The sequence below is a fragment of the Procambarus clarkii genome, chromosome 22, assembly GCF_040958095.1.
Source record: "Procambarus clarkii isolate CNS0578487 chromosome 22, FALCON_Pclarkii_2.0, whole genome shotgun sequence".
Taxonomy (NCBI): domain Eukaryota; kingdom Metazoa; phylum Arthropoda; class Malacostraca; order Decapoda; family Cambaridae; genus Procambarus; species Procambarus clarkii.
Genome location: NC_091171.1, coordinates 26,133,112 through 26,160,611, shown reverse-complemented (window position 1 = coordinate 26,160,611; position 27,500 = coordinate 26,133,112). Strand labels below are relative to the sequence as shown.

Below are 27,500 nucleotides of genomic sequence, written 5' to 3'. Positions count from 1 at the left end.
TCATATATTTACAATGGTAACCAGTATGTATACATTTTCTTCTGTCCTCCATGGACAGGGCTAGAGATCTGTTAGACAACATATTGTGTCATGAGTTACTGAACACTGAACCCCAGATGATTGTGTCATGAGTTACTGAGCACTGAACCACAGTTGATTGTGTCATGAGTTACTGAGCACTGAACCACAGTGCTCAGTAACATATAACAGTGTTACAGCACTACAGTCACACAGGTGACTGTAGTGCTGTAACACTGCTAACTAGGAAACAAAATACAATATAATACGTACATTTATGTCTGTCCTCCATAATGTGGGGCGGAGACATGTTCTCTGACATAAAGTACCGTTTGTTATTAACTTAATACTCAACCAAACTGTGATTGATATGCGTTTTCAAAGATGAAATGCAATTCTAACCGTTCTTTCACATATACATATACACATGTATACTTGATCACGTCTCTCTCACTGTGACAGGATAAAAGAACTGCTATAGAAACTGTGTATTATTAATTCACTCAACCACAGAAGGCTTCATTTTTTACTTATTTGTTTCCAGTTTGATGCTGATTTATTGCTCACAAAAAAATAAGAGTTGATTCTTATAACAAAACAGGTTTTCAGTGTGATCATCCATAGTCATACTTAAACTGGTGATTGGTGGAGTTGATGGTTCGGTGATTACTTAGTTGTTAGAGCCTAACTGTGCGAGAACACTCCTCACCGCGCGTACACCCATCTTCTCTCTCACCAGAGATATTTAAACCATCCATAATTCCCAAGAAATAGATGGAAATTTAATAGGCGTACTGAGAAAGACCATTATATAAGTGAACATTCTTCAGTTATTCGGCTGGACACACACACACACACACACATGACATGACATGTGGGGACATGATCACCACCTGCAAAATTCTCAGAGGAATTGACACGGTGGACAAAGATGAATTAATTAACATGGGTGGAACACGAACAAGTTCCACATGTGGAATCTAAGTGCCAAAATGGGCCACAGAGGCATTAGAAAGAATTCTATCAGTGTTAGAGTAGTTAACAAATGGAATGCATTAATTAGGCCGTGATGTGGTGGAGGCTGACTCCATATACAGTTGTATTCGATATGATACAGCCCAATAGCTTCAAGAATGATTGACAATTGGTTGATTGACAAGTGAGAGGCGGGACCGAAGAGCCGAAGCTCAATATCCTCGCAAGCACAACTTGGTGAGCACACACACACACACACACACACACACACACACACACACACACACACACACACACACACACACACACACACACACACACACACACACACACACACACACATAGTTTGAGTACTTTGCTCTGGCAGCTGAGCGGATAGCGCTTGAATGTCGTAGTCCTAAGGGCCCGGATTCGATTTCCGGTCGAGGCAGAAATAAATGAGCAAAGTTTCTGTCACCCGATGCTACTGTTCAGCTAGCAGTAAATTAAAAAAAAAAAAACAGCGCTATCTGTTGGACGTAAGAGCAACACACGCAGAAATCTCAGAAAGTTCTTCACTGATTGCTTTGAAATTTTGACATAACGTTCCATTCGAATAGGCGCATGTTTTTATATACCTACTATATAGATGCCACACCTGTGACAGGTAAAACATGCTTTTTTTTAAATAGCGTCATCTGTTGCACGTAATAGAAACACTCGTTATACTAAATATGTTACGATTCCATTTCAATGTTTCCGATTGCAAATAATAAATTGAATTTTCATAGATTTCAATTTATTTTCATTTTGATTTAATTATTTTGTGTGACATTGCATTGGAATTGACCTGTGTTGTTTACCATACTGTTCATTTCGTGAGTATAGTTTATTTTTTTATTGTTTCATTGTTTTTCATTGAGTTTTTTAACTGTTTTTATATTTCATTGATGGGAACATCAGTTCATTTGATGTTCCCAATTTTCTCATGGGAACATCAGATCATTTGATGTTCCCAATTTTCTGATGGGAACATCAGATCATTTGATGTTCCCAATTTTCTGATGGGAACATCAGATCATTTGATGTTCCCAATTTTCTGATGGGAACATCAGATCATTTGATGTTCCCAATTTTCTGATGGGAACATCAGATCATTTGGGAATGCATTGGACGAGGAAGTGGGGAACGGTGGGGAAGGACGAGGGGGGGGGAGAAAGGAGGGGGGAATGGTGGGAGGAGGAGGGGACGGGGGAGTGGGGGATGGTGGGGAGGACTGGGAGACAGGGAAGGTTGCTGTGCCTCAGCAACGCACATGAGTTGCAAGAGCCACAGCAACGCGTGGCCGGGTACAGCTAATATGTATTAAATATAATAAAGGAAAATAGGTTCATTAGACGAACGACGCTTAGTAAGGTGGGGTCCAAGAGCTAGCAACTCGATCCTACTGGCACAAGTATTAAATATACATAAGAATATATGAATAAAGATAATTGCAGAAGGCCTATTGGCCCATACGAGGCAGCTCCTATTTATAACCACCCAATCCCACTCATATGCATGTCCAACCCACGCTTGAAACAATCAAGCGACCCCACCTCCACCACGTTACGTGGTAATTGGTTCCACAAATTACACACACACTGCAAACTACATTCACGATATTAAAATTAGACATGAATACAAAAATTGCATTAAGCAAGCGAAAGTTTAATTGCATTAAACGGTGGGAAAGGCAGAGTCCGGGAGCTGGAGCTGGACCAGGCAGCCACTAGTGACCACACACACACACACACACACAACCTCTGACCTCCGCTTTAGCTAATCATTCATGAGATAACTCCAGTCTCTACCTCAGGGGTGTTATGGTTGTGGTTTGGGTAGGGTGGGGTAGAGATGGGTAGGGTAGGGTGGGGTAGAGATGGGTAGGGTAGGGTGGGGTAGAGATGGGTAGGGTAGGGTGGGGTAGAGATGGGTAGGGTAGGGTGGGGTGGAGATGGGTATGGTAGGGTGGGGGTGGAGATGGGGGGAAAAAAGGTGGGGTGGAGATGGGTAGGGTGGGGTTGGGACGGGGGTGTGCGGGAAGGAATGGTAGGTGAGTGACCAGTCAACAAGCCCCGCCCGTCCTACACAATTCAGCACCCATGAATATGTATGTCAGCACACACGGGGGTTACTTCCATTCTCACAAGCTCGGCCCTCCTATATAAGCTCTCCTGTGACCACCTTTATGTGTACAGTATGTGTGTTCGGGGAACAAGCTATAGCTCCAGGGCAACGCCTCCTAGCCAATAACGTGTGACCATTATTACATAACTGTAGTTATAGGCACATTTGTAGCTCGTGGAGGCACCTTCTTCTTATATATTGTCACGTGTATTATGGAGCGGTTCATCTTATTATCTTGAGTGCAATGTTATTATTATTATTATTATTATTATTATTATTATTATTATTATTATTATTATTATTATTATTATTATTATTATTATTATTATTATTATTTTTATTATTAACATCTTTATTGACAAAATTAATTAAAATTTTGCCTAATCTGAGTAATTCAATTATGTCTTGTTAGAGTGAGGATAATGCTGGTATTGACTGTCACACAGGACAGAGGGTCATACATAAGACAATAGGTCTAAACTGTAGGCTGAAGCACATATATATCATTGTAAATCCAACTTTTTATTGTGCACTGCCAGACAAGGGCAGGGATGGGTTCATAAGAGATGCAGCTTAAAATAAAATAAATACAATTTTTTTTAATTCTTTAAAATGGACAAGCAAATTTTGGATAAATTGTTAGGATGTCGCCCAGTACACCTGAGTCAATTAAATAGTTACACAGTTGGTGGTACAAGAGGCCAGGAGATCTAAAGTCTTTAACGGTTTCACATTCAACAATATTGTGTTCTAGTGAATGCATTAAAGGTTTGTCACAGAGTTTGCAATCTGAATATTCTGGTAGTGGCTCAGCCTCACTAACCTGCCAGATGTGTCTATAGGCAAGGCGAATTACCGCAATGACTACATCGCACTGCCTGGTCCGGTTACTGTGCTGACCATACAAATACCTATTATTACAAAAGTTGTCACAGCTTTTAATACTGTAGATCTCTGGGCCTTTCTTAGTTCTTCTAAATCTGAAAAAAATCTTTAATTTGTATGTTTCTAATAATTGCATTAGATAGTCCAAAGTCATAATAAATGTTTTCTTTCCTGCAAGCCTCATTGGCCAATCGACCTACAAAGTCATGTTTTCCAACTCCAACATGGGATGGGATCCACACAAATTATATACAATAGTTATTATCATTGGCAAATATTACATTCCATTTAATATTGCAAGCTACTTTAGACATACATTGTGATGGGTTATTTAAGGACTGCAGAGGACTTTTAGAGTCACAGAATATCACTCCACCACCATTGAGCTTAAGGTACTCAGTGGCTAGATAAATACCCAAAAGCTCAGTCAATGTCGTGCTTGCCCAGTTGTTCAATCTCTGTGTACTAGACATGATGATTTCATACCCTATATTATCAGTTGATTATTTCAAAAGTATCGTCCTTCTCTTTTGTGACTGCTGGGACCAGTACTGATCCTAGTGACTGCTGGGACCAGTACTGATCCTAGTGACTGCTGGGACCAGTACTGATCCTAGTGACTGCTGGGACCAGTACTGATCTTAGTGACTCCTGGGACCAGTACTGATCCTAGTGACTGCTGGGACCAGTACTGATCTTAGTGACTGCTGGGACCAGTACTGATCCTAGTGACTGCTGGGACCAATACTGATCTTAGTGACTGCTGGGACCAGTACTGATCCTAGTGACTGCTGGGACCAGTACTGATCCTAGTGACTGCTGGGACCAGTATTGACCTTAGTGACTGCTGGGACGAGTACTGATCCTAGTGACTGCTGGGACCAGTACTGATCCTAGTGACTGCTGGGACCAATACTGACCTTAGTGACTGCTGGGACCAGTACTGATCTTAGTGACTGCTGGGACCAGTACTGATCCTAGTGACTGCTGGGACCAGTACTGATCCTAGTGACTGCTGGGACCAGTATTGACCTTAGTGACTGCTGGGACGAGTACTGATCCTAGTGACTGCTGGGACCAGTACTGATCCTAGTGACTGCTGGGACCAATACTGACCTTAGTGACTGCTGGGACCAGTACTGATCCTAGTGACTGCTGGGACCAGTACTGATCCTAGTGACTGCTGGGACCAGTACTGATCTTAGTGACTGCTGGGACCAGTACTGATCCTAGTGACTGCTGGGACCAGTACTGATCTTAGTGACTGCTGGGACTAGTGTTGGTCTGTATCTGAACCCGGTGAACGAGCACATAAATTTGTATACAATAAGTTCCTGCAGTACGTGACGTGAGTTACAGACGAGGCCCAAGAGCTGAAGTTCGTTCTTTGAGTGCGTCTGTGTGTATATTAATTTCAAACAAATATTGACCATAAAAAGACACTTTCGCGTGGGAAAGTGTCCAACGAACTTATCATGATGTCATCATTATCGTACTCCAGCATATCCTTGGGACCCAAGGGCAGCCTCCACCAAACACACACAAACACCCACCAGTCCTACCCTCCCACCTATTGAGGAACCCAGCGCCCATAACCCACACCCACCCAGAAAGGTACCCGGGGACACGACACAACTGCCCACCCACCCACCCAGAAAGGTACCCGGGGCACGACACAACTGCCCACCCACCCGCCCAGAAAGGTACCCGGGGCACGACACATCTGCCTACCCACCCACCGAGGAACCGGGAGATCCTTCGTACCTACAAAATGTTTATGTACACTTGACCAATCAGGGAGCGGTGTTGGGGGTGCCCTGTGGTGTATATAAAGGAAGGGGCGGCGGAGTTGGTTCATCCACACGACCAACCGGCCCTCAGGTGGGTGGCAGGCCTAGCGCGTCGTCCCTATAGTGAGGGTGGAGCTGCCTGGCTCCTGCCTCCGTGTACATTACTCTTGCATTACTGTAGGAAGCGGTTGTGATAACTCTCAGACGTTGGTGATGAAACAATGACAGTGAAGCAATGTTGGTTATGCTATAGCAAGATGCTATGTGTATAGTGATTCACCTTCACTGCTATAGTGATTAATGCAGCCCCATCCTCCTGTTTTGGTAGTACTTATAGTAACGATGAGGACCATATTGTATATATACCGACCTACAACAAATTAGGAAGAAGAAATCTGAACTATTGAGTTGGACAAACAGGAAAACTATTTTTTACTTGTGTTGCTTTGACAAACTAAACTATCCTAACCTCCCTAGGCCTAATACACGATATCTGAGGCCTAAATAGTACATATGTGTGCTATACCAGGCCTAGGAATATTTAAGTTTTTTTTTAGCTTTAATTTATTTTAAAAGAATTACTAGTCAGTATACTACTATCTAAAAGATAAGTACGTATGAATTCGAGACTATTGACGACCATCACAACAGGTACTATCTAAACAGCAGGATGTTGTGGTAATGTTAAAGTTATAGCTATTAATGTTATGAGTTACAGTGATTAATGTTAAGAGCTACAGCGATTAATGTTAAGAGCTACAGTGATTATTGTTACGAGCTACAGCGATTAATGTTAAAAGCTACAGCGATTAGTGTTATGAGCTACAGTGATTAATGTTATGAGCTACAGCGATTAATGTTAAGAGCTACAGCGATTAATGTTAAGAGCTACAGCGATTAATGTTAAGAGCTACAGCGATTAATGTTAAGAGCTACAGCGATTAATGTTAAGAGCTACAGCGATTAATGTTATGAGCTACAGTGATTAATGTTAAAAGCTACAGCAATTAATGTTAAGAGCTACAGTGATTAATGTTATGAGCTACAGCGATTAATGTTAAGAGCTACAGCGATTAATGTTAAGAGCTACAGCGATTAATGTTAAGAGCTACAGCGATTAATGTTATGAGCTACAGCGATTAATGTTAAAAGCTACAGAAATTAATGTTAAGAGCTACAGTGATTAATGTTAAGAGCTACAGTGATTAATGTTATGAGCTACAGCGATTAATGTTAAGAGCTACAGCAATTAATGTTAAGAGCTACAGTGATTAATGGTAAGAGCTACGAGCTACAGAGATTAATGTTAAGAGCTACAGCGATTAATGGTAAGAGCTACGAGCTACAGAGATTAATGTTAAGAGCTACAGCGATTAATGTTAAGAGCTACAGCGATTAATGTTAAGAGCTACAGCGATTAGTGTTATGAGCTACAGCGATTAATGTTAAGAGCTACAGTGATTAATGTTAAGAGCTACAGCAATTAATGTTAAGAGCTACAGCGATTAATGGTAAGAGCTACGAGCTACAGAGATTAATGTTAAGAGCTACAGTGATTAATGTTAAGAGCTACAGTGATTAATGTTAAGAGCTACAGCAATTAATGTTAAGAGCTACAGTGATTAATGTTAAGAGCTACAGTGATTAATGGTAAGAGCTACGAGCTACAGAGATTAATGTTAAGAGCTACAGCGATTAATGGTAAGAGCTACGAGCTACAGAGATTAATGTTAAGAGCTACAGCGATTAATGTTAAGAGCTACAGCGATTAATGTTATGAGTTAGTGATTAATGTTAAGAGCTACAGCGAATAATGTTAAGAGCTACAGCGATTAATGTTAAGAGCTACAGCGATTAATGTTTAGAGCTACAGCAATTAATTTTAAGAGCAACAACAATTAATGTTATGAACTACAGCGATTAATGTTACGAGTTACAGCGATTAATGTTACGAGCTGCAATGATTAATGTTAAGAGCTACAGTGATTAATGTTAAGAGCTACAGCGATTAATTTTAAGAGCTACAGCGATTAATGTTAAAAGCTATAACGATTAATGTTAAGATCTATAGAGATTAAAGTAAGAAGTGTGTGATTATCATTAGAAGTCTTGCTCGATCACTGTCAATGTTGACATCCGTCTCTCTGTCCCGCCGCCGCCAACCGTCCTTGCAGCCTCGTCCCGCGCTCTCTCCTCGAACCTCTTTGTTATCGTTCATACACCACCTCCCTGTCTCTCATCTACCATACACCCCTCCCTGTCTCTCATCTACCATACACCCCTCCCTGTCTCTCATCTACCACACACCCCTCCCTGTCTCTCATCTACTATACATCCCTCCCTGTCTCTCATCTACCACACACCCCTCCCTGTCTCTCATCTACCATACACCCCTCCCTGTCTCTCATCTACCATACACCACCTCCCTGTCTCTCATCTACCATACACCCCTCCCTGTCTCTCATCTACCACACACCCCTCCCTGTCTCTCATCTACCATACACCCCTCCCTGTCTCTCATCTACCACACACCCCTCCCTGTCTCTCATCTACCATACACCCCTCCCTGTCTCTCATCTACCATACACCCCTCCCTGTCTCTCATCTACCATACACCCCTCCCTGTCTCTCATCTACCATACACCCCTCCATGTATCTCATCTACCATACACCCCTCCCTGTCTCATCTACCATACACCCCCTCCCTGTCTCTCATCTACCATACACCCCTCCATGTATCTCATCTACCATACACCCCTCCCTGTCTCTCATCTACCATACACCCCTCCATGTCTCTCATCTACCATACACCCCTCCCTGTCTCTCATCTACCATACACCCCTCCATGTCTCTCATCTACCATACACCCCTCCCTGTCTCTCATCTACCATACACCCCTCCATGTCTCTCATCTACCATACACCCCTCCCTGTCTCTCATCTACCATACACCCCTCCATGTCTCTCATCTACCATACACCCCTCCCTGTCTCTCATCTACCATACACCCCTCCATGTCTCTCATCTACCATACACCCCTCCCTGTCTCTCATCTACCATACACCCCTCCCTGTCTCTCATCTACCATACGCCCCCTCCTGTCTCTCATCTACCACACACCCCTTCCCGTCTCTCATCTACCATACACCCCTTCCCGTCTCTCATCTACCATACACCCCTCCCTGTCTCTCATCTACCATACACCCCTTCCCGTCTCTCATCTACCATACACCCCTTCCTGTCTCTCATCTACCATACATCCCTCCCTGTCTCTCATCTACCACACACCCCTCCCTGTCTCTCATCTACCACACACCCCTCCCTGTCTCTCATCTACCATACACCCCTCCCTGTCTCTCATCTACCATACACCCCTTCCCGTCTCTCATCTACCGTACACCCCTCCCTGTCTCTCATCTACCATACACCCCTCCCTGTCTCTCATCTACCATACACCCCTCCCTGTCTCTCATCTACCATACACCCCTCCATGTATCTCATCTACCATACACCCCTCCCTGTCTCTCATCTGCCATACACAGCGTCTCCGTCTCTCATCTGCCACACACCCCTTCCCGTCTCTCATCTACCATACACCCCTCCCTGTCTCTCATCTACCATACACCACGTCCCTGTCTCTCATCTACCATACACCCCTCCCTGTCTCTCATCTACCATACACCACGTCCCTGTCTCTCATCTACCATGCACCCCTCCCTGTCTCTCATCTACCATTCACTCCTTCCCGTCTCTCATCTACCATTCACTCCTTCCCTGTCTCTCATCTACCATATACAGCTTCACCCTCTCTCTCATCTGGGGATAGTCAACTGTTGTGGGTTGCATCATGTAAAAGGTCAGTCGCTGGCCTGAGGAGGCTCGATAAGCCTACCATGATTCATGTCCGCGATAAAAAAAAATAAAAAAAAAATTAAAACTTCCATAGACTCCCCCATCTCTTATATGGTTAGGCTTAGGCCTATCCGGGCGGTTATCTCTCTGGCCAGGCAATTTAATGGGTCCCAAGATCGAGTTCCACTGACGACTCAATGATCCGTCTAATTTTGTGAGTCCAGACTCGTGAATGGGTTGTGAGTCTTGACTCGTGAATGGGTTGTGAGTCTTGACTCGTGAATGGGTTGTGAGTCCTGACTCGTGAATGGGTTGTGAGTCTTGACTCGTGAATGGGTTGTGAGTCCTGACTCGTGAATGGGTTGTGAGTCTTGACTCGTGAATGGGTTGTGAGTCCTGACTCGTGAATGGGTTGTGAGTCTTGACTCGTGAATGGGTTGTGAGTCCTGACTCGTGAATAGGTTGTGAGTCCTGATTCATGAATGGGTTGTGAGTCCAGACTCGTGAATGGGTTGTGAGTCCTGACTCGTGAATGGGTTGTGAGTCCTGACTCGTGAATGGGTTGAGTCCTGATCCATGAATGGGTTGTGAGTCCTGACTCGTGAATGGGTTGTGAGTCCAGACTCGTGAATGGGTTGTGAGTCCTGACTCGTGAATGGGTTGTGAGTCCAGACTCGTGAATGGGTTGTGAGTCCTGACTCGTGAATGGGTTGTGAGTCCAGACTCGTGAATGGGTTGTGAGTCCAGACTCGTGAATGGGTTGAGAGTCCTGACTCGTGAATGGGTTAACTCATGAGTACTCTCACTCCCTACAACTGGGTGGCAAACTTACCCTTGCTGGAGATCTCTTCCAAACGAACTAATCTACTGTAAAGCTCCTGTCTGTCTCACATCTACCATAAAGCTCCTGTCTGTCTCACATCTACCATAAAGCTCCTGTCTGTCTCACATCTACCATAAAGCTCCTGTCTGTCTCACATCTACCATAAAGCTCCTGTCTGTCTCACATCTACCATAAAGCTCCTGTCTGTCTCACATCTACCGTAAAGCTCCTGTCTGTCTCACATCTACCATAAAGCTCCTGTCTGTCTCACATCTACCGTAAAGCTCCTGTCTGTCTCACATCTACCATAAAGCTCCTGTCTGTCTCACATCTACCGTAAAGCTCCTGTCTGTCTCACATCTACCGTAAAGCACCTGTCTGTCTCACATCTACTGTAAAGCACCTGTCTGTCTCACATCTACCGTAAAGCACCTGTCTGTCTCACATCTACTGTAAAGTTCCTGTCTGTCTCACATCTACCGTAAAGCACCTGTCTGTCTCACATCTACCGTAAAGCACCTGTCTGTCTCACATCTACCGTAAATCACCTGTCTGTCTCACATCTACCGTAAAGCACCTGTCTGTCTCACATCTACTGTAAAGCTCCTGTCTGTCTCACATCTACCGTAAGGCACCTGTCTGTCTCCCATCTACCGTAAAGCTCCTGTCTGTCTCACATCTGCCGTAAAGCACCTGTCTGTCTCACATCTACCGTAAAGCTCCTGTCTGTCTCACATCTACCGTAAAGCACCTGTCTGTCTCACATCTACCGTAAAGCACCTGTCTGTCTCACATCTACTGTAAAGGTCCTGTCTGTCTCACATCTACCGTAAGGCACCTGTCTGTCTCCCATCTACCGTAAAGCTCCTGTCTGTCTCACATCTGCCGTAAAGCACCTGTCTGTCTCACATCTACCGTAAAGCTCCTGTCTGTCTCACATCTACCGTAAAGCACCTGTCTGTCTCACATCTACCGTAAAGCTCCTGTCTGTCTCACATCTGCCGTAAAGCACCTGTCTGTCTCACATCTACCGTAAAGCTCCTGTCTGTCTCACATCTACCGTAAAGCACCTGTCTGTCTCACATCTACCGTAAAGCACCTGTCTGTCTCACATCTACTGTAAAGCTCCTGTCTGTCTCACATCTACCGTAAAGCTCCTGTCTGTCTCACATCTACCGTAAGGCACCTGTCTGTCTCCCATCTACCGTAAAGCTCCTGTCTGTCTCACACCTACCGTAAAGCTCCTGTCTGTCTCACATCTACCGTAAAGCTCCTGTCTGTCTCACATCTACCGTAAGGCACCTGTCTGTCTCACATCTACCGTAAGGCACCTGTCTGTCTCCCATCTACCCTAAAGCACCTGTCTGTCTCACATCTACCGTAAAGCTCCTGTCTGTCTCCCATCTACCGTAAAGCTCCTGTCTGTCTCACATCTACCATAAAGCTCCTGTCTGTCTCACATCTACCGTAAAGCTCCTGTCTGTCTCACATCTACCGTAAAGCATTGTCTGTCTTACATCTACCGTAAAGCACCTGTCTGTCTCACATCTACTGTAAAGCATTGTCTGTCTTACATCTACCGTAAAGCACCTGTCTGTCTCACATCTACCGTAAAGCACCTGTCTGTCTCACATCTACCGTAAAGCACCTGTCTGCTTCACATCTACCGTAAAGCACCTGTCTGTCTCACATCTACCGTAAAGCACCTGTCTGCTTCACATCTACCGTAAAGCACCTGTCTGTCTCACATCTACCGTAAAGCACCTGTCTGTCTCACATCTACCGGAAAGCACCTGTATGTCTCACATCTACCGTAAAGCACCTGTCTGCTTCACATCTACCGTAAAGCACCTGTCTGCTTCACATCTACCGTAAAGCACCTGTCTGTCTCACATCTACTGTAAAGCACCTGTCTGTCTCACATCTACCGTAAAGCACCTGTCTGCTTCACATCTACCGTAAAGCACCTGTCTGCTTCACATCTACCATACGTCTCTCCTATCTACCACAGAGAGGTACCCACAAGAACAAATCAATCACTGGTATTATTTCTGCATATTAAAAGTAGCCAGTCATTTGTTTTAAAATTGTTTAAGTAACTAAGCATAAACAACTATAAAATATAAAATTAATGGCTAGACATTGTATAAATGATAGTTACCTTTATGTTTGGTGTATGTGGTGCCCAGGGTTATTGTTTCCCGCGGTCTAGTAAACAAGTAATTCATAGATTCATCGTTTTTGGCATATCATATACTCATTACTTATGTCTCACTCACCACACGCACAGTGTACCCAAGATATTACCTCCTTCCTCACCCGTCCTCGCCTCTCTCTCTCTCTCTCTTGCAGCATCACCGGAGCCATGTGTCGTTTAGCCCTCGCTACTATCCTTGCGCTGGTGTCCGTCGCCGCCGCTCGTATGGCCTACCAGCTGCCGGCGGACGTAGAGCTGTATTTGTCGTCGCCCATCCAGACCACCTTTTCCTGCGACAACCTTCCTTACGGCTACTACGCCGACGTCGACAATAACTGCCAGCTCTTCCACGTCTGCTTACCCGTCGCTGACGAGATTGGTGCTTTGTTGGAGACGGCCCACTTCACCTTCGCTTGCGGCAACGAGACCGTTTTCGACCAGGAGTCGCTGACATGCGCTCACACTGCTCTATCCTTTCCCTGTAGCGAGGCACGCACCCTCTACGAGCTCTCCAACGCGGAGTTCTTCAGGATCCCCGAGAAGGTCTAGCGTGGCACTTGCCTGATGCGAACCCTGCGACTGGAAGTCTCCAACTGCTACAGCTCGACATTAGACACTCTTGTTGCCTTCAGGATCAAGAGTTTACTTCCCTAAAAATCGCTGCTATCAACATTAACAGTGTCAGATTGTGGATTTCACAATGACTTAGTGTTGAGGAGGTAGGGGTGAGTGTGTGTATGTGTCTTCGTGCGAAGGTACTCTAATTTCAAGCTTGTTTTCAAATAAAACCCTAGTATCAAAAATAGTTTAATTTCATAATTACCGAACAATCATTGAGCTTTCAGAGCTTTCCTGAGCTCTGAAAGCTCAATGATTGTTGATTCGTTGATTCGAGTTTGCCATTTCTTTAATAAGCTTTAATAAGCATAATGAACAAAAAGATGAAAATGTAAAGAAGCTGAAGCAAAAATGTGAATATTTCATGAACTGAAGGAAACATGAGAATTTAAAAATACAAGACATCTAGAGTATATAGTATTGTACCCAGAGAGAAGACAAACATGGTGTCTTGGACAACATGGTGTCATGGCATGGTGTCCCAGTGATAACACTATCATAGTGAATCAAGGCTAACCAATACCCTGCAATACTTTGCATTCAATATTTTTGCGTTTGAGATAATTTGTCATTTCTTACAAAATTTTGTAAATATTTGGTGTCTTAAAGATATTGGGGAAACTATTGTTAATTCATTAGGAAGCAAGTAACAAACTGGTTGCTTTTAGTTGCATGGAGTGATTGCACAGATTTAGCCAGACTCGTGATATATCAAAGATTGATAAATAAATTATATATTCAACATTGGGATATCAGATGATATTTCAGCTACACTAATCTCATAAAATAGATCAGCTCAAGCTAAAAAATTATAAGAAAAAAAAATGCAAAAAAACTAATTTATTAAATATTGTAATACAATATTGTAATGTATTGTCCCCAATACAACAGACTTTATATTCAAATTACTCAGCAGCTTTAGGTTTTTCAAATAGTGCAAGTGTTTCAACTGTTGCTACATTATATCTGTTGCTGCGGCTACTGCTGCTCTCACTTGTCAACGCCTCAGCCGACTCCTCCTTTCTGTTAGAATAAGTGCATCTTCAGTAGACCTAATAAAAAATGGTTTAATAAAAATCTTTCCACCTATTGAGGATTCAATTGCGGCAATTGAATGTTTTAGTTTGTCAATTCGTGCTTGTATTGCATTTCTTTTGGCTTGTAACACTGCTCTTTCCAATTGTAAATGATACAGTTTGCTTTTCAAACTCATAATTCCACGATTTTGTTGTATTTGGCTCTCCATGTTAGCTCTCTGTGGCTCTCTATTAGCTGTAGAAGTATCTGTAGAAGTAAAGGAGTTTTTTTTTATTATTATTATTTTCTACCACAGACGTGGCCACACATTTACAATGCTAACCAGCATATATACATTTTCTTCTGTCCTCCATGGACAGGGTTAGAGAAATGTTAAACATAGAGTTCAAGGGTTTATTGAACACTCAACCACAGAAAGTGATTCGGTGCTAATATTAGCCTTTATCTGATTATTAGCAGATAAAAATTAATTATATTCCTAGTCTGAAAATTTGCATGTCTTTGAATTATATTAGTTCTATCTTAAAATAGTTAAACTATAAACTTTTATTTAAATTCAAGCCATCAGGCAGATCATTTGTGCTTGTGTGCATCCAAGTGCACACAAGTCTTTCTGTGCACCTGGGTGCACACAACTGTAGCCTTGCACAGCTTTCAGTTGCACACCATAGGCTGCAGCTCACAGTTGTAAACTTCTAGCAACAACAGATGCAACTTACCAGCAACCGCGATGCTGCAAATAAATTTCCAGTAGCTTCAGTTGCAAATCTTTTATAATTAATACAAAGATTATGGCCTATGATGTTTGATTTCACCCAACACACAAAAATCCCCATCTCACAGGATGGAGTCTTGCATGGAATCAGACTAGATAATTTAGAACATTAAATTATAAGGTATAAATTGCATATGAGAACATAAGAATGAAAGTAACTACAGAAGGTAGTTACTATAGTTGGGGGTCTAACTATAGAAGTTGGGGTAGTTGGGGGTCTACCACTGCAAACCACCTTAAGCCCATCATCACACAGCAAAAATCTGCTATCAGAATAATAACTAACTCTGCTTTCAGACAACACTCAGCTCCCTTGTTTAAATCTCTAAACTTGCTAAATATTAACTCCCTCCACACATTCTCTTGTGTCAACTACATTTACAAAACCCTGTTCTTAAATGCAAACCATGCTCTGAAACTCTCCCTGGACAGATGTAATAGGACCCATTATCACCACACCAGAAATAAATATCTCTTTGATATCCCCAGGGTCAAACTTAATCTGTGTAAACACTCTATGCAAATTAAGGGACCTAGTCTATGGAACTCACTCCCTAGTGAATTGAAAAACTGTAAAACTTTTGCCTTATTTAAAAGCAAAACCAAAAAGTACCTAACTTCATCTATTTAGTTTCCTACACTGAGCTTTAAATTTGCTCTGTACCTAGTGTTACCCAATCTCCTAATTTTTATGTAATATCAAACAACCTTATCATTGTGTTCATTGCTGTCTTCTTTTATGTGCTAGCCATATGCTGTATTGTGACTACCAATTTTTTGTCAACTACCATTCAAGCTGTCATTGCAATCAATCTTATATTGTTTCTGCTGTATTGTGCCTACCAATTTGTTGTCAACTACCATTTTAAGCTGTCATTGCAATCAATCATAGCTACCTATGTGCTTTAATATACTGTACCTATAATTTTCTCTCATCTTTTTTTTCATTCCATGTAATCTGTTATCATTTTTTGTCTATAAATTTTGCAAGTATTTACCTCCTTAAAATTTTCTTAGATTAAGGACCTGCCCGAAACGCTGTGCGTGCTAGTGGCTTTACAAGACTGTAATTACCATATTTGTATCCTCACATTCCTTATGTACATTCTTGTATATGCATAAATAAATAAACTATAGTTACTATTGGCCAATAGTCAATAGTAACTATTGGCCCATATTTTCTCTTGCTGCGTCTATGCTGGTTCGGGGTCTTGAAGTGGGTAGAATATAGTTGTGTTAATTGTTGGTGTTGCCTTTTTGATGTGTAGGGCTGATGCCGTTGATGTCGAGTCTCCTGCTATCACTGTATGTATCGAGGATTTCCGTGTTGCTTCTTAATATTTCACTGGTGATGATCTGGCTGGAAGAGGAGATTATATGTTCCTTGATGGAGGAACATATAACAATGCACAAACCTGTTGTTTGTGCAATGTTAATCGCCAAAAAAGAGACGTTGTTGTCTTGCCTATATACTAAGATCTTTGGGGCTTACAGTCCCCAAGTGTAATATTAAGGCATAGACAACATTGGTTTCTTTCAAGGCGTTCTGTTTGGTGTCTAGAAAGTTTTTCATGAGTAGCATAAAAATGTCGTCAACATACCTGCAGTATATGGCAAGTTTCAAGTCCATGTCAACTAAGACCCTCTGCTCTATGGTGCATGTAGAAGTTCGCAAACAGGCACAAGATAGGGTCGCCTAGGAGAGAACCCATGGCGACCCCATTTACTTGCCTATCTAGACTTAAGAGGCCTGCACTAAAGGGCCTCTTTAGTGCAGTGGTCTGGCATTAGGTGACAGTTTAAACCCAGATTCAAAAGAGTGATTTGGAAACTGGAGTTGGAGATCCTATTAGAGGACATATTCGACCTCGATACGCAAAAGAAGGTAACCACTAAAGACGCCCTGCAAGCGGAACTTATTGCAGAAGGAGAAAAGATTCGAGGCAACTACAGAAGCACCATACTGTCCCCCGAGCTCAAAGTGGCAGCTAAGAGCCTTCGTGAGAATAAGGAGATAGTCGTCAGGAGAGGTGACAAGCCGATAATATACATTATTCTTAAAAAAGACGAATATTTGGCAAATATGAACCTCATTCTCTCCGACCAAACTAAATTCCAAAGGGTAACGAAGGACACTACAGCCGAATTGAAAACGAAGGTAAACAGATTGATTGAAACTGAACGCCAAGAAATCCGGACTCCACCTGCCAAAGGTTATCAGGGAATACAAACCTGGTTATGCTATGGGAATGTCAAGACACACAAGCCTGGAAACCCACCTCTGTCAATCATCAGCCAGATACCCACACCCACATACAGACTGGCAAAACGACTCAACTGCCTGCTGATTCCTTATGTGCCTTGTGCCTTTAGTCTGAAGTCTCCAAAGGAATTCGTTGACTTACGGTGGGGAGCACGGGACACAGGGATAAGAACCTCTTTGGATATGGAGTCGCTGTTTACCAAATACCTGTGGACGAAACAATCGGGATGATAATGGACAGTGTACCGTGATCTGGCATGTACTCCTCTTGACATACCAGAGTGCATACTAAGGAAGTTACTCCAAGCCTGCACTAAAGAGGCACCCTTCTTGAGTACCGATGGGCACATGTTCAAGCAAGTAGACGGGGTCGCCATGGGTTCTCCTCTAGGTGTCCTGTTTGCTAACTTCTACACGAGCACAATAGAGCAGAGGGTCTTAGTTGACATGGACTTGAAACCTGTCATACACTGCAGGTATGTTGACGACATTTTTATGCAGGTACTTGATGTCAGACTTGTTGAAGAGCAATGCAATAGCAGGAGCTAAAGATCAAGAGGCTTTTTTGTAAATTAAAGTTGGTATCTCCTCAAGGGCACTAGACTTGGTTTTAAGGAAAAGGATTATCTCCTTAACATCAGTGGAATTTGCAGGCGTTAGGTACAGAGACTGTGGGTAGTTACCTGTAAGATAGTACTGAACATCAGTACTGTAAGATGGAATATCATTTGCAAGGGATGACCCAATGGAAGAGAAGAACCTATTGAACTCAATAGCAGTATCAGAGGCTGTAAGCTGACCATCGTTATTGGACAGGAGTGTTGGTTTGTTATTTAAAATCTTCTTTGATCCCAATATTTGTGAAATTGTGCTCCATGTTTTCTTAATGTTGCTCTTTATTTGCGTAAATTTATCTTCGTAGTATTTAGTTTTGGCTCTTCTAATTATTTTAGATAGCAATGACGAGTAATTCTTTGAAAATTCTTTGGAGACGATTCCTAACTATACTTCTTCTCAAGGTCATGTTTTTTATTAATGGATTTAAGTATTCCCTTTGTAAGCCAAGGATTGATTAGCCTTTTAGGTGTGACTTGTTTCGTTAGCATAGGACAGTGGGTGTTATAAAGGCTGAGAGTTTTTTGAAGAAAGGATTGCACTGCTAGGTTGATGTCACCTATGTTACCTAATTCGGTCTCCCAGTTGACATTAGCAGCAGCAGCAGCTATAAAATTGCCTATAGCAGTTTCATTGTGCAGCCTAAAGCTTATCTCCCTTGTCTCCAGAGGTGGTTTGGTAATGTTAGTTAGGAGAAATGTGGGGTAATGGTCTGTAGTGCTATCGATGATTATCCCTGAAGTAAGCGGAGAGGTTATGTTGGTCCAGATGTGATCAAGAGCCGTGGCAGTACTATTGGTGATTCTAGTAGGTCTAGTGATTAAGGGTATGAGGAAGCAGGAATTCATACAGTTGAGGAAGCTGGCAGCAGTAGGGTTTTCAGGCTCGCAGAGATCAATATTAAGGTCCCCTGCGATAATTAGATGGTTTTTGTTCAGTCTGTTATCTAGTATTAGATTTCTAAGGTTAGAGTTGAATTCGGACACATCAGTGTTAGGAATTCTATAGACTGCTCCCACAGTCAGGATAGACTCAGCACCCTTGACTCTGACACTGGCGAAGATATACTCCAGTTGACAGTTGAGAGGCGGGACCAAAGAGCCAGCAGAGCTCAACCCCCGCAAACACAACTAGGTGAGTACTCCCCACAGTAATCTCTAGTTCTAATTACTTTTAAGCATGTTAGTTCTTGGTGTACAACTATATTCTACCCACTTCAAGACTCCGAACCAATATAGAAGCATCAAGAGGAAGTATGGGCCAATAGGCCCTCTGCAGTTACTTCCATTCTTATGCTCTCATATCCAATTAATACCCATTGTTTCGTGTTCTGTCTTGTATATGTCATAAGTTTGTTCACCTCATCCAAAACCGTTGCACCATATCACCTCACTCAAATGCGAGTATAAGTAAGAAGGATTAGATGTTTATTGTTAGTATAAGTATGACTCTGTTTAGTGTTTTCAGGTTATAGTTGTGTGTGTAAACTAAAGTCTTTGAAAATGTAATAAGTTATTACGAAACGCGTTCAAGCGTCGCGTCAGACTAGAAATAAAAATGAATTTTAGAGAATTGATTTTTCAATTACCATCGACAGTAAAAAGAAACATAAGAAATATTGAGAAAATTCGTGTTAGAATTATTAATCTTACTTTTTCGGTCATATTTAACAACATATGTTTACAAGAAAGACTGCTACCAAAATATACTAATACATGTATACGTATATATATGTACACGTATGTATGAGTATGCATACATGTATATATAACATTAATAATTTTGTAACTAGCGTCAAAAGATTGTTATTTGCTGAGCTAAACGAACTAGAGGGTTCAGTTCCTGAACCGATTATGTGCCTCTGTAATCCTTTTCACCACCGCCCACGGGATGGGTATGGGGTGCATAATAAAGATTCGTTAGTTAGAAAAGTTAGTTGGTGCTAACCTTGCCAGTAAAATCCCACAGACTCAGACACATATCAACACATATCTCTCAGGCAGCTATCCAAACTATTTTCTCATTTCACCAGTCAGCCCGACAGATGTTGTGTCCATCATACACTCAGTAAAAACTAAAGCTGGGAACATCAGGGAAATCCCATCCATTGTATACAAGAGCGCCTCCCATGCCCTTACGCCACCTATAGCTCTGCTGTTCAACAATTTCCCCCCCCCCTCACTTTGCCCGAAACGCTTTGCGTACTAGTGGCTTTAGGTATTGTATGTACTACCTCTATCTTTAAATCAAACAGAATGTGTGTACAGTAATTCTGCAACTTTGTATGTACTTTTCCTAAATAAATTATTATTATTATTTAAATCCCTAGAGTGTCATACCTTCCCTGATATCCTTTAAAAAGCAAGAGTAACGCCAGTTCATAAAGGAGGCAATCCGGCAGACATAAACAATTATAGACCAATATCAAACCTACCCATACTATCAAAAATATTAAAAAAATTATTTACAAACAGCTCTACTCCTACCTCGTAAAATTCGACATACTCAGCCCCTGTCAGTTTGGCTTCCGCTCCTAAAAGAGTACCAACGATGCAACTGTTAGTCTCCATGGTATAATTTACTCAGCCCTTGACAAAAATGAGTTTCCGACTGGACTCTTCATTGACCTGAGAAAGGCCTTTGATACTGTTAATCATAACTACCTCTTACGTAAACTCCACCATTATGGAATCCGAAGCCATGCCCTGGACTATATCCAATTCTATCTTAGTGATAGACACCAATGTGTGGCCATCAATGATATAACCTCTCCCACTCTACCAATAACCGTTGGAGTGCCACAGGGCAGCATCTTGGGACCTCTCCTATTTCTTATATACATCGATAATCTGCCTAATGTCTCTAACATTCTGAAACCTATATTGTTTGCTGATGATACTACCCTCCTCTACTCTAACCCCAACCCACATACACTAAATAATGTTGTTCATAATGAACTAAAAAAAAAGTTCACTTATGGCTGTCAATCAACAAACTAACACTTAACATAGAAAAGACTTACTACATCTTATTTGGAAGCAAATCAACAAATGCAATTCAGCTTTAGATAGACAATGTTAACATTAGTAATAAAAATGATGGAAAGTTTCTTGGCGTATTCCTAGACAAGAGACTCAACTTCAGCACCCACATACAACACATAACTAAGAAAGTCTCTAAAACAGTTGGTATACTCTCCAAAATCAGATATTATGTACCTAACTCTGCTCTCAACTCACTTTATTATGCACTAATCTATCCCACTCTTAATTAATTAAAACACTTTAATGCCCGCGGGCCCCGTGAAAAAAATAGCACATTGTGCGCGCGACGTTTTGGGCTCTTGAGCGTAAACACCAAAACGTGTGTAATCTTTTCACTCTCCTGACACCAATTCTTAAGCTACGTATTTCATTTTGATATCAATGTGTTGGAAATAAAATTCTCTACAAGATCATATGTATAACATGTCACCAAAGCATTAGCTATCCCACCACGAAATAAATAAAACATAGATCACTCGCCGTGACGCCCAAACAGCAACAAAATGTTCATACTCTTTTGTTTGTTGTCAGCTCCACATTAGTCCTACAGCGTTATATTTTATATCACTGAACTTGCAATAAAATTTCCTACACAGACATATGCATATAAATGTAGAATCATGATCGCGGCCCACACCAAGAGTGTGTGAAGTGGGCGATTACCTTCATTCTGTCAACAACTCAATAGTCTCTCCTCTAAGTTACAATACGATGCCGTTTTCTCAAATAGGCCATGTGCCTATTACAGAAAACGAAAATTTAATGGCAAACATTTTCATACTAACCCAAAGTCGATCGAATAAGAATTGGATTTTATATGTTGTTTTTTAGATCGGCCGGCTATTTACGGTCCGGTTGCATTAAAGTTTATGGTATCTATGCATGGGGTTCAACCACTGCAAACCACCTCAAGTCCATCATCACCCAGCAAAAATCTGCTATCAGAATAATAACAAATTCTGCTTTCAGACAACACTCAACCCCCTTGTTTAACTCCCTAAACATGCTAAACATAATCTCACTCCACACATTTTCTTGTGTCAACTACATTTACAAAACCTTGTTCTTAAATGCAAATCCTGCTCTGAAACTCTCTCTCTGGACAGATGTAATAGGACCCATTATTACCACACCAGAAATAAATATATCTTTGATATCCCCAGAGTCAAATTCAATCTGTGTAAACACTCTATGCAAATAAAGGGACCCAGTTTACGGAACTCACTCCCTAATGAATTGAAAAGCTGTCCAACTTTTGCGTCATTCAAAAACAAAACTAAAAAGTTCCTAATTTCATCTTCATAGTTTTCTACCTTGTTGCTTTAAATTTGCACTGTATCTAGTGCTACCAAAACTCCCAATCTTTATGTACCCAATCCAAACAACTTTACCATTGTGATCATTGTTGTCTTTTTATATGTGCCATCAATTTGCCGTATGGTGCCTATTAATCTTTGTTTAAATTACCAATCAAGCTGTCAATGTAATCAATCAGAGCTTTAATATACCAATGTGCTTTAATATACCTACTCATTTTTTTCTTGCTATGTATCTGTTACCATTTTATTAATTCTACTAGAATTACCTACTTAAAATTTTCTGTTAGATTAAGGACCTGCCCAAAACGCTGCGCTTACAAGTGGCTTTACAAGATTGTAAATGCCATTTATATATTTATTTATTTATTTATTTATTTATTTATATACAAGAAGGTACATTGGGTTTGTGAGAATACATAGCATAGTATTTACATGCATTAAAGCCACTAGTACGCGCAGCGTTTCGGGCAGGTCCTTAATCTAACAGATAATTTTAAGTAGGTAAATTCTAGCAGAATTAATAAAATGATAACAGATACATTGCAAGAAAAAAATGAGATGAGAGAGATTAGTAAGTATATTAAAGCACATTGGTGCTTATAAATAAATAAATAAATAAATAAATAAGAAAAAAATTTAATTGTTGATGAGCGGAAGTCGTTCGTGAGCCGGAACCGAGCCAGCAGCAGGAAGTGTTCATGAGCCGAGCCACCTGAACCATCACCTGCAGCGGTCACCACACTCGTCACTGGGCCTTCACACCATTACCCCGAGACCAGTGAGAAATGTGGGCGGTGGGCGTGCTAGCTGTGGTGGCGGGCGTGGGCGTGTTGGTCAACGCCCACTGTTACATTGACCCTTCAGTTATTAATAAGAGTGATCGCGACCAGCAGGAGAACTATCTCAAAATCTTGGAGCCAATTAATGGCCAAAGGTGAACAAATTAGTAGACTGTGTTCTCTGTTCTAGGGTCACTAGGTGTTCTTGTCAGGCCTCGGCCTACAAGAACACCAGAGCCAGGCCCTTTGATACAATGACTATTATTTCATTTTCCTAATCGTATAATAATAATTTCTATATGTTTATATTATATGTGATACATTTGAAACACCATACCAGTTTTAGCAATAATTCATAATAAGTATTGGATACACAATGTAAATTATATAAAGCCACAATACACAGTGTTTGTGGTACATGGAGCCAGCGTGTGTACAATACAGCTGGAGTAAAGTGGCTACATTCTCACACCACAATTGAGGGTCCCTGGGTTCCATCCCTATGCGGGACAGAACTGGTTAGACGTGTTTCGTTTCACCTCATTCCCCTGTTCACCTAGCGGTAAATAGGTACTGGGAGTTAGGCCACTCCTGTTGGGGGGGGGGGGTTGCATTCTGTTGTTGTTGTTATAGATTCAGCTACTCGGAACAAGTTCCAAGTAGCACGGGCTATGGTGAGCCTGTAGCTTACCTGGCACAGGAGCGGGGCAAATAGCACGGGCTATGGTGAGCCCGTAGTGGACTTACCTGGCACAGGAGCGGTGCCGTCTCTAGTTGCATTCTGGGAATGGTCAGTAGTTTTTTGGCTGGGTCATTGATACCAGCCTAAAGTTTATATACACACAGGCTTCTTAACCCCAACAAAATTAATTATATATTAATTAGTATATAACTTATTCTGTTGGGAACATGTATTATGATGGGTCTGGTTATTGAGGCTGGTGGCATGGCACTGCCGGCACTTTGTGTTCAATTAGAGATTTTTTTATTGATAATATTGTACTGGAACAACTTGGCAACAAAATTGCTGCTTTCTAGACTCGAGGTGTATTGTGATACTGTATTTGGATACAAAATAACATAGGTTAATATAATCTTGAGCCAGGTGCTTTTTTTATGCATGGATTTTTTTCTTTTCTTTTTTATTGATTTTTGTTTTGTTTTTTTGCCTTAATCTACTTATGTACTCTACCTTTGTCTAAATGTTCAACATTGTAACAAAAACATAAGACAAAAATTGTTAGTTTTTTGCCATTTTTTTTAAATTCAGACTACAAATATACCGATTTCTTTTCGGTATGGTATAAGAATATTATATAATGTTCATATTTTCTGTATAAAAAACAACACAAGTATAGTTCACTGTAAAAAAAAAATTAAATAAACCTTCCAATTAAATACCAAATATTGACAGTTAGTAATTTGTAACTCCAAACGTTTTGCACTTGTTGGAAAAATTTACGGAAAACTTTTAGGTTGAAGGAAGTTTCAAATAATACCTGTACGTTAAAATGATAAGAAATGACTGGTAATTTGTAGCTCTGAAAGATTTTAAAAGTTGGTTTTGTTTTACAAAAATAATTGAAATTGAAGTTCTTGACAATAATTTTGGTTCTTTGTAAATTTTCTTGTAACATACAATATATATTGCAAGGCATTTGTGTTAAAATATGTGAAAGTTCTAGGTCAATTCATCTTGATTAAAAATAGAGAAAATTATTAAAAAAAAAAGTGAATTGCACATACTTATTCACCTATGAATAAATGCATATGTGCATATTAATTATACAAGTTTTTTGGCATTTCAAAATATTGGCTTTATTGGCACTGTTGTATCACATATTGGCACCCGTTATGATGGCATCATTTATTTGTATGGTATGCATGTTTGAGAGTTAGGGTTTACAAAACAAACAAATATTATGAACCTTATTGATGGCAGTGCCAGCCACTGCCTCCTCTTTCACAGCCATAAATGGCACTGACCCATGTGCCAGGAAGTGTGTGCCAGTGAACTGAGCAGCAAGGCAACACGTGAGGAGTGTCATGAGGTGCAACTAATGTCAGCTGGACGAGTCCTGCTTTCCCTCCTTGCTTGTACTGTACTCGCACTTATTGCTCGCTCATTCACTTTTTATTTTTCTATTTTTTATTTTTTTAACGTCCTGGTGAAAATGGCAGCAATAAAACACCAGAGGAACAGCGCGAGAGGCAACGAAAATGACGTAATACAGTACCACATCACACCTCCCACCTTTTTGAACAACGCGTGTTGACCGAGGGGCTCCCTTCACATACACCCTCAGGCAGCGTCATGGTGGCCAGTGACCAAAAGAAACATTTTATATAAAGAGTTTTCGATTTTTTTCTGAAAAATCCGATTGTTAGAAAATAATTGGGTATGTCCTGGATGACTCAATGAAAATGGCAGACAGTTTTGTGATGGTTGGGTGGGGGGGGGGGAAGAGTTATGTATAACATGATTATTATTTAACATAGTTAAGACTTTCACAAAAATGATGCCAAAAGATAAGAGATTTTTACAGAATATTTCTATATTTTTTTTGTTTTTGGTCAAAATATATTAAATGTAAAAGCACCCATCCCCTTAAGGCTAATATTAGTCTTAATATAATAAAATCTCTACACATAGCTTAACTTTTCTTTGCATAATCTATTTTGATAATTTATATTATTCACCCAATGGCCACAGGTGCTCCAGTGGCCTGGACGAAGACAGGAAGCCATCAACTTGCCAAAGGGACAAATGGGGACAAATCCCCATTTGTCCCTGGTGATTTTATTGAGCTGGATGTTGAAATTCAGCAAGGTTTTGGCATTTATGGCTTTGATGGGTTAAAAAGTGAACCTGTTAATTATTGTGCCACTCAAAAATATTAGTATTTACCTATTAACCAAAAAATCTATTTTTACCAAGAGTGGACTAATTTGCTGGCAGTGTTAAATTGCTGTCATATTGGTACTGCCTAAAACAGTGATCACTTGATACAGTATATGGTAACTTAAAACATTTAAATGAAGTATTTTATTTGTTGTTAGCTGGGGAAAACAGTAAGTTGTCTTGCTTATTTTTATTTTGCTTTTTCTGGACTAAATTCATCAGATACAATTGCAACCAGAAATGTCAGTCATGGACAAGCCTTTATTATATAAAACCTGATAGTTCTTCAATAAGCAAAACATTGTTATGAAGGTTTGCAATTCCCAATGTTATAGTGTGCAGGAACACATTTGATCCAGGTACATGAATATATTGCTTAAAAGCTGGGACAAACATTATTCAGTACAGTATCTTGTCGCATCTTATCCCCATGATTTTTGCCATGTCTATGAAAGACTTGAAAGTGTGTATGAAGCAAGGCAATTTATAATTAACTCCCTAAATTTAGTTTTTCTGGTCCGTATTACAAAAAAATCCTCGCCGTTTCATAAAACATGGCTTTCTGATTTCTCCATCTCTAAATCTTCCAGGTTCATATGTCCTTGGAATTATGTGTGGAGTCAGTGTCAATGGTTCCCAGCATTGGTGTCAATCAGTGGATGTTGATGTACCTGATATGGTGCCCATCCTTTATACTAAGGCCAGAAAGGAAGCTAAGGCTTTCAGGATTTTTTTTTCTAGTGTGGCAAACTACAGCTGTATTGCCAAAACACTTGTCAAATGATGTCACCAGACAATTGGTAGGACTTTTGACTATTACTGTACGAACTTGCTTATCCTTAGCCTGCTGATCTGAATATTTGGGTTATCCGGCAAAAATTGCAGCCAGATATTTTTCTGGCAAAACTTTGCCATGTCCGAATAGCAATTCGGATAACCAGAGATTTTGCTGATAGTGCAGACTGCCAAAGTCTCTAAATCAAGTTTGGATAACTTTCTGGCAAACTTCCCCAGATCTTGACAAATCCAGAAAACAGGAGATTTTGCCAGATAGTGCAGATAGGCATCGGGCCATAACATATTAATCCCATACAGCAGCTGTGCGAGGCACGATATATGGGAGTGCTGGGGGAGGGGTGATTTCAGGGTGGTGATGGAACACCATAAAATATGGATTTTATGGTGTTGGAAAAGTTGAAAGGGACTGTGGGGGCACATGGAGGGTCCTATGATCTTTGTTGTAAAGAATAACCAAGAATTTATATGAACAATTCATTACAGTAAAAACCTAAGCAAAATATTATCTAATATTGTAACAAATACAAATTTCTTTAAAACTGTGTACAAGCTAATAAGTTTCCTGCTAAAATTTGATTTTTTTTTCACTCTACACACTCTCTCGCTCTCTCTCTCCCCCCCTCGCTCTCCCCCCCCCTCACGCTCGCTCTCTCTCTCCCCCC

The 27,500-nt window shown here is 41.0% G+C and overlaps 3 protein-coding genes across 3 annotated transcripts in view; 2 read left to right on the top strand and 1 right to left on the bottom strand.

Annotated features, from left to right (window-relative positions):
* Positions 1–27,500, bottom strand: part of LOC123758309 (U-scoloptoxin(01)-Cw1a-like) — a 207,017-nt gene that overhangs the window by 175,049 nt on the left and 4,468 nt on the right. The gene's annotated exons all lie outside the window — the stretch shown is intronic.
* Positions 5,830–15,140, top strand: LOC123758289 (U-scoloptoxin(01)-Cw1a-like). The gene is made up of 2 exons (XM_069329613.1): positions 5,830–5,907; positions 12,843–15,140. The coding sequence occupies exon 2, from the start codon at positions 12,856–12,858 to the stop codon at positions 13,234–13,236; it is 381 nt and encodes a 126-aa protein (XP_069185714.1). The 5' UTR covers positions 5,830–5,907; positions 12,843–12,855; the 3' UTR covers positions 13,237–15,140.
* LOC123760890 (cation-dependent mannose-6-phosphate receptor) overlaps positions 23,040–27,500 on the top strand; it is a gene marked incomplete in the record, with an annotated part of 87,332 nt that continues 82,871 nt past the window's right edge. Inside the window, 1 exon segment of the mRNA XM_069329614.1 lies at positions 23,040–23,293. Within this exon segment, the coding sequence (XP_069185715.1) occupies positions 23,145–23,293 (149 nt within the window).

Bases quoted from the DNA above. Each gene is read 5' to 3' on its own strand.
- LOC123758289 (XM_069329613.1), top strand. From the start codon at position 12,856: ATGTGTCGTTTAGCCCTCGCTACTATCCTTGCGCTGGTGTCCGTCGCC.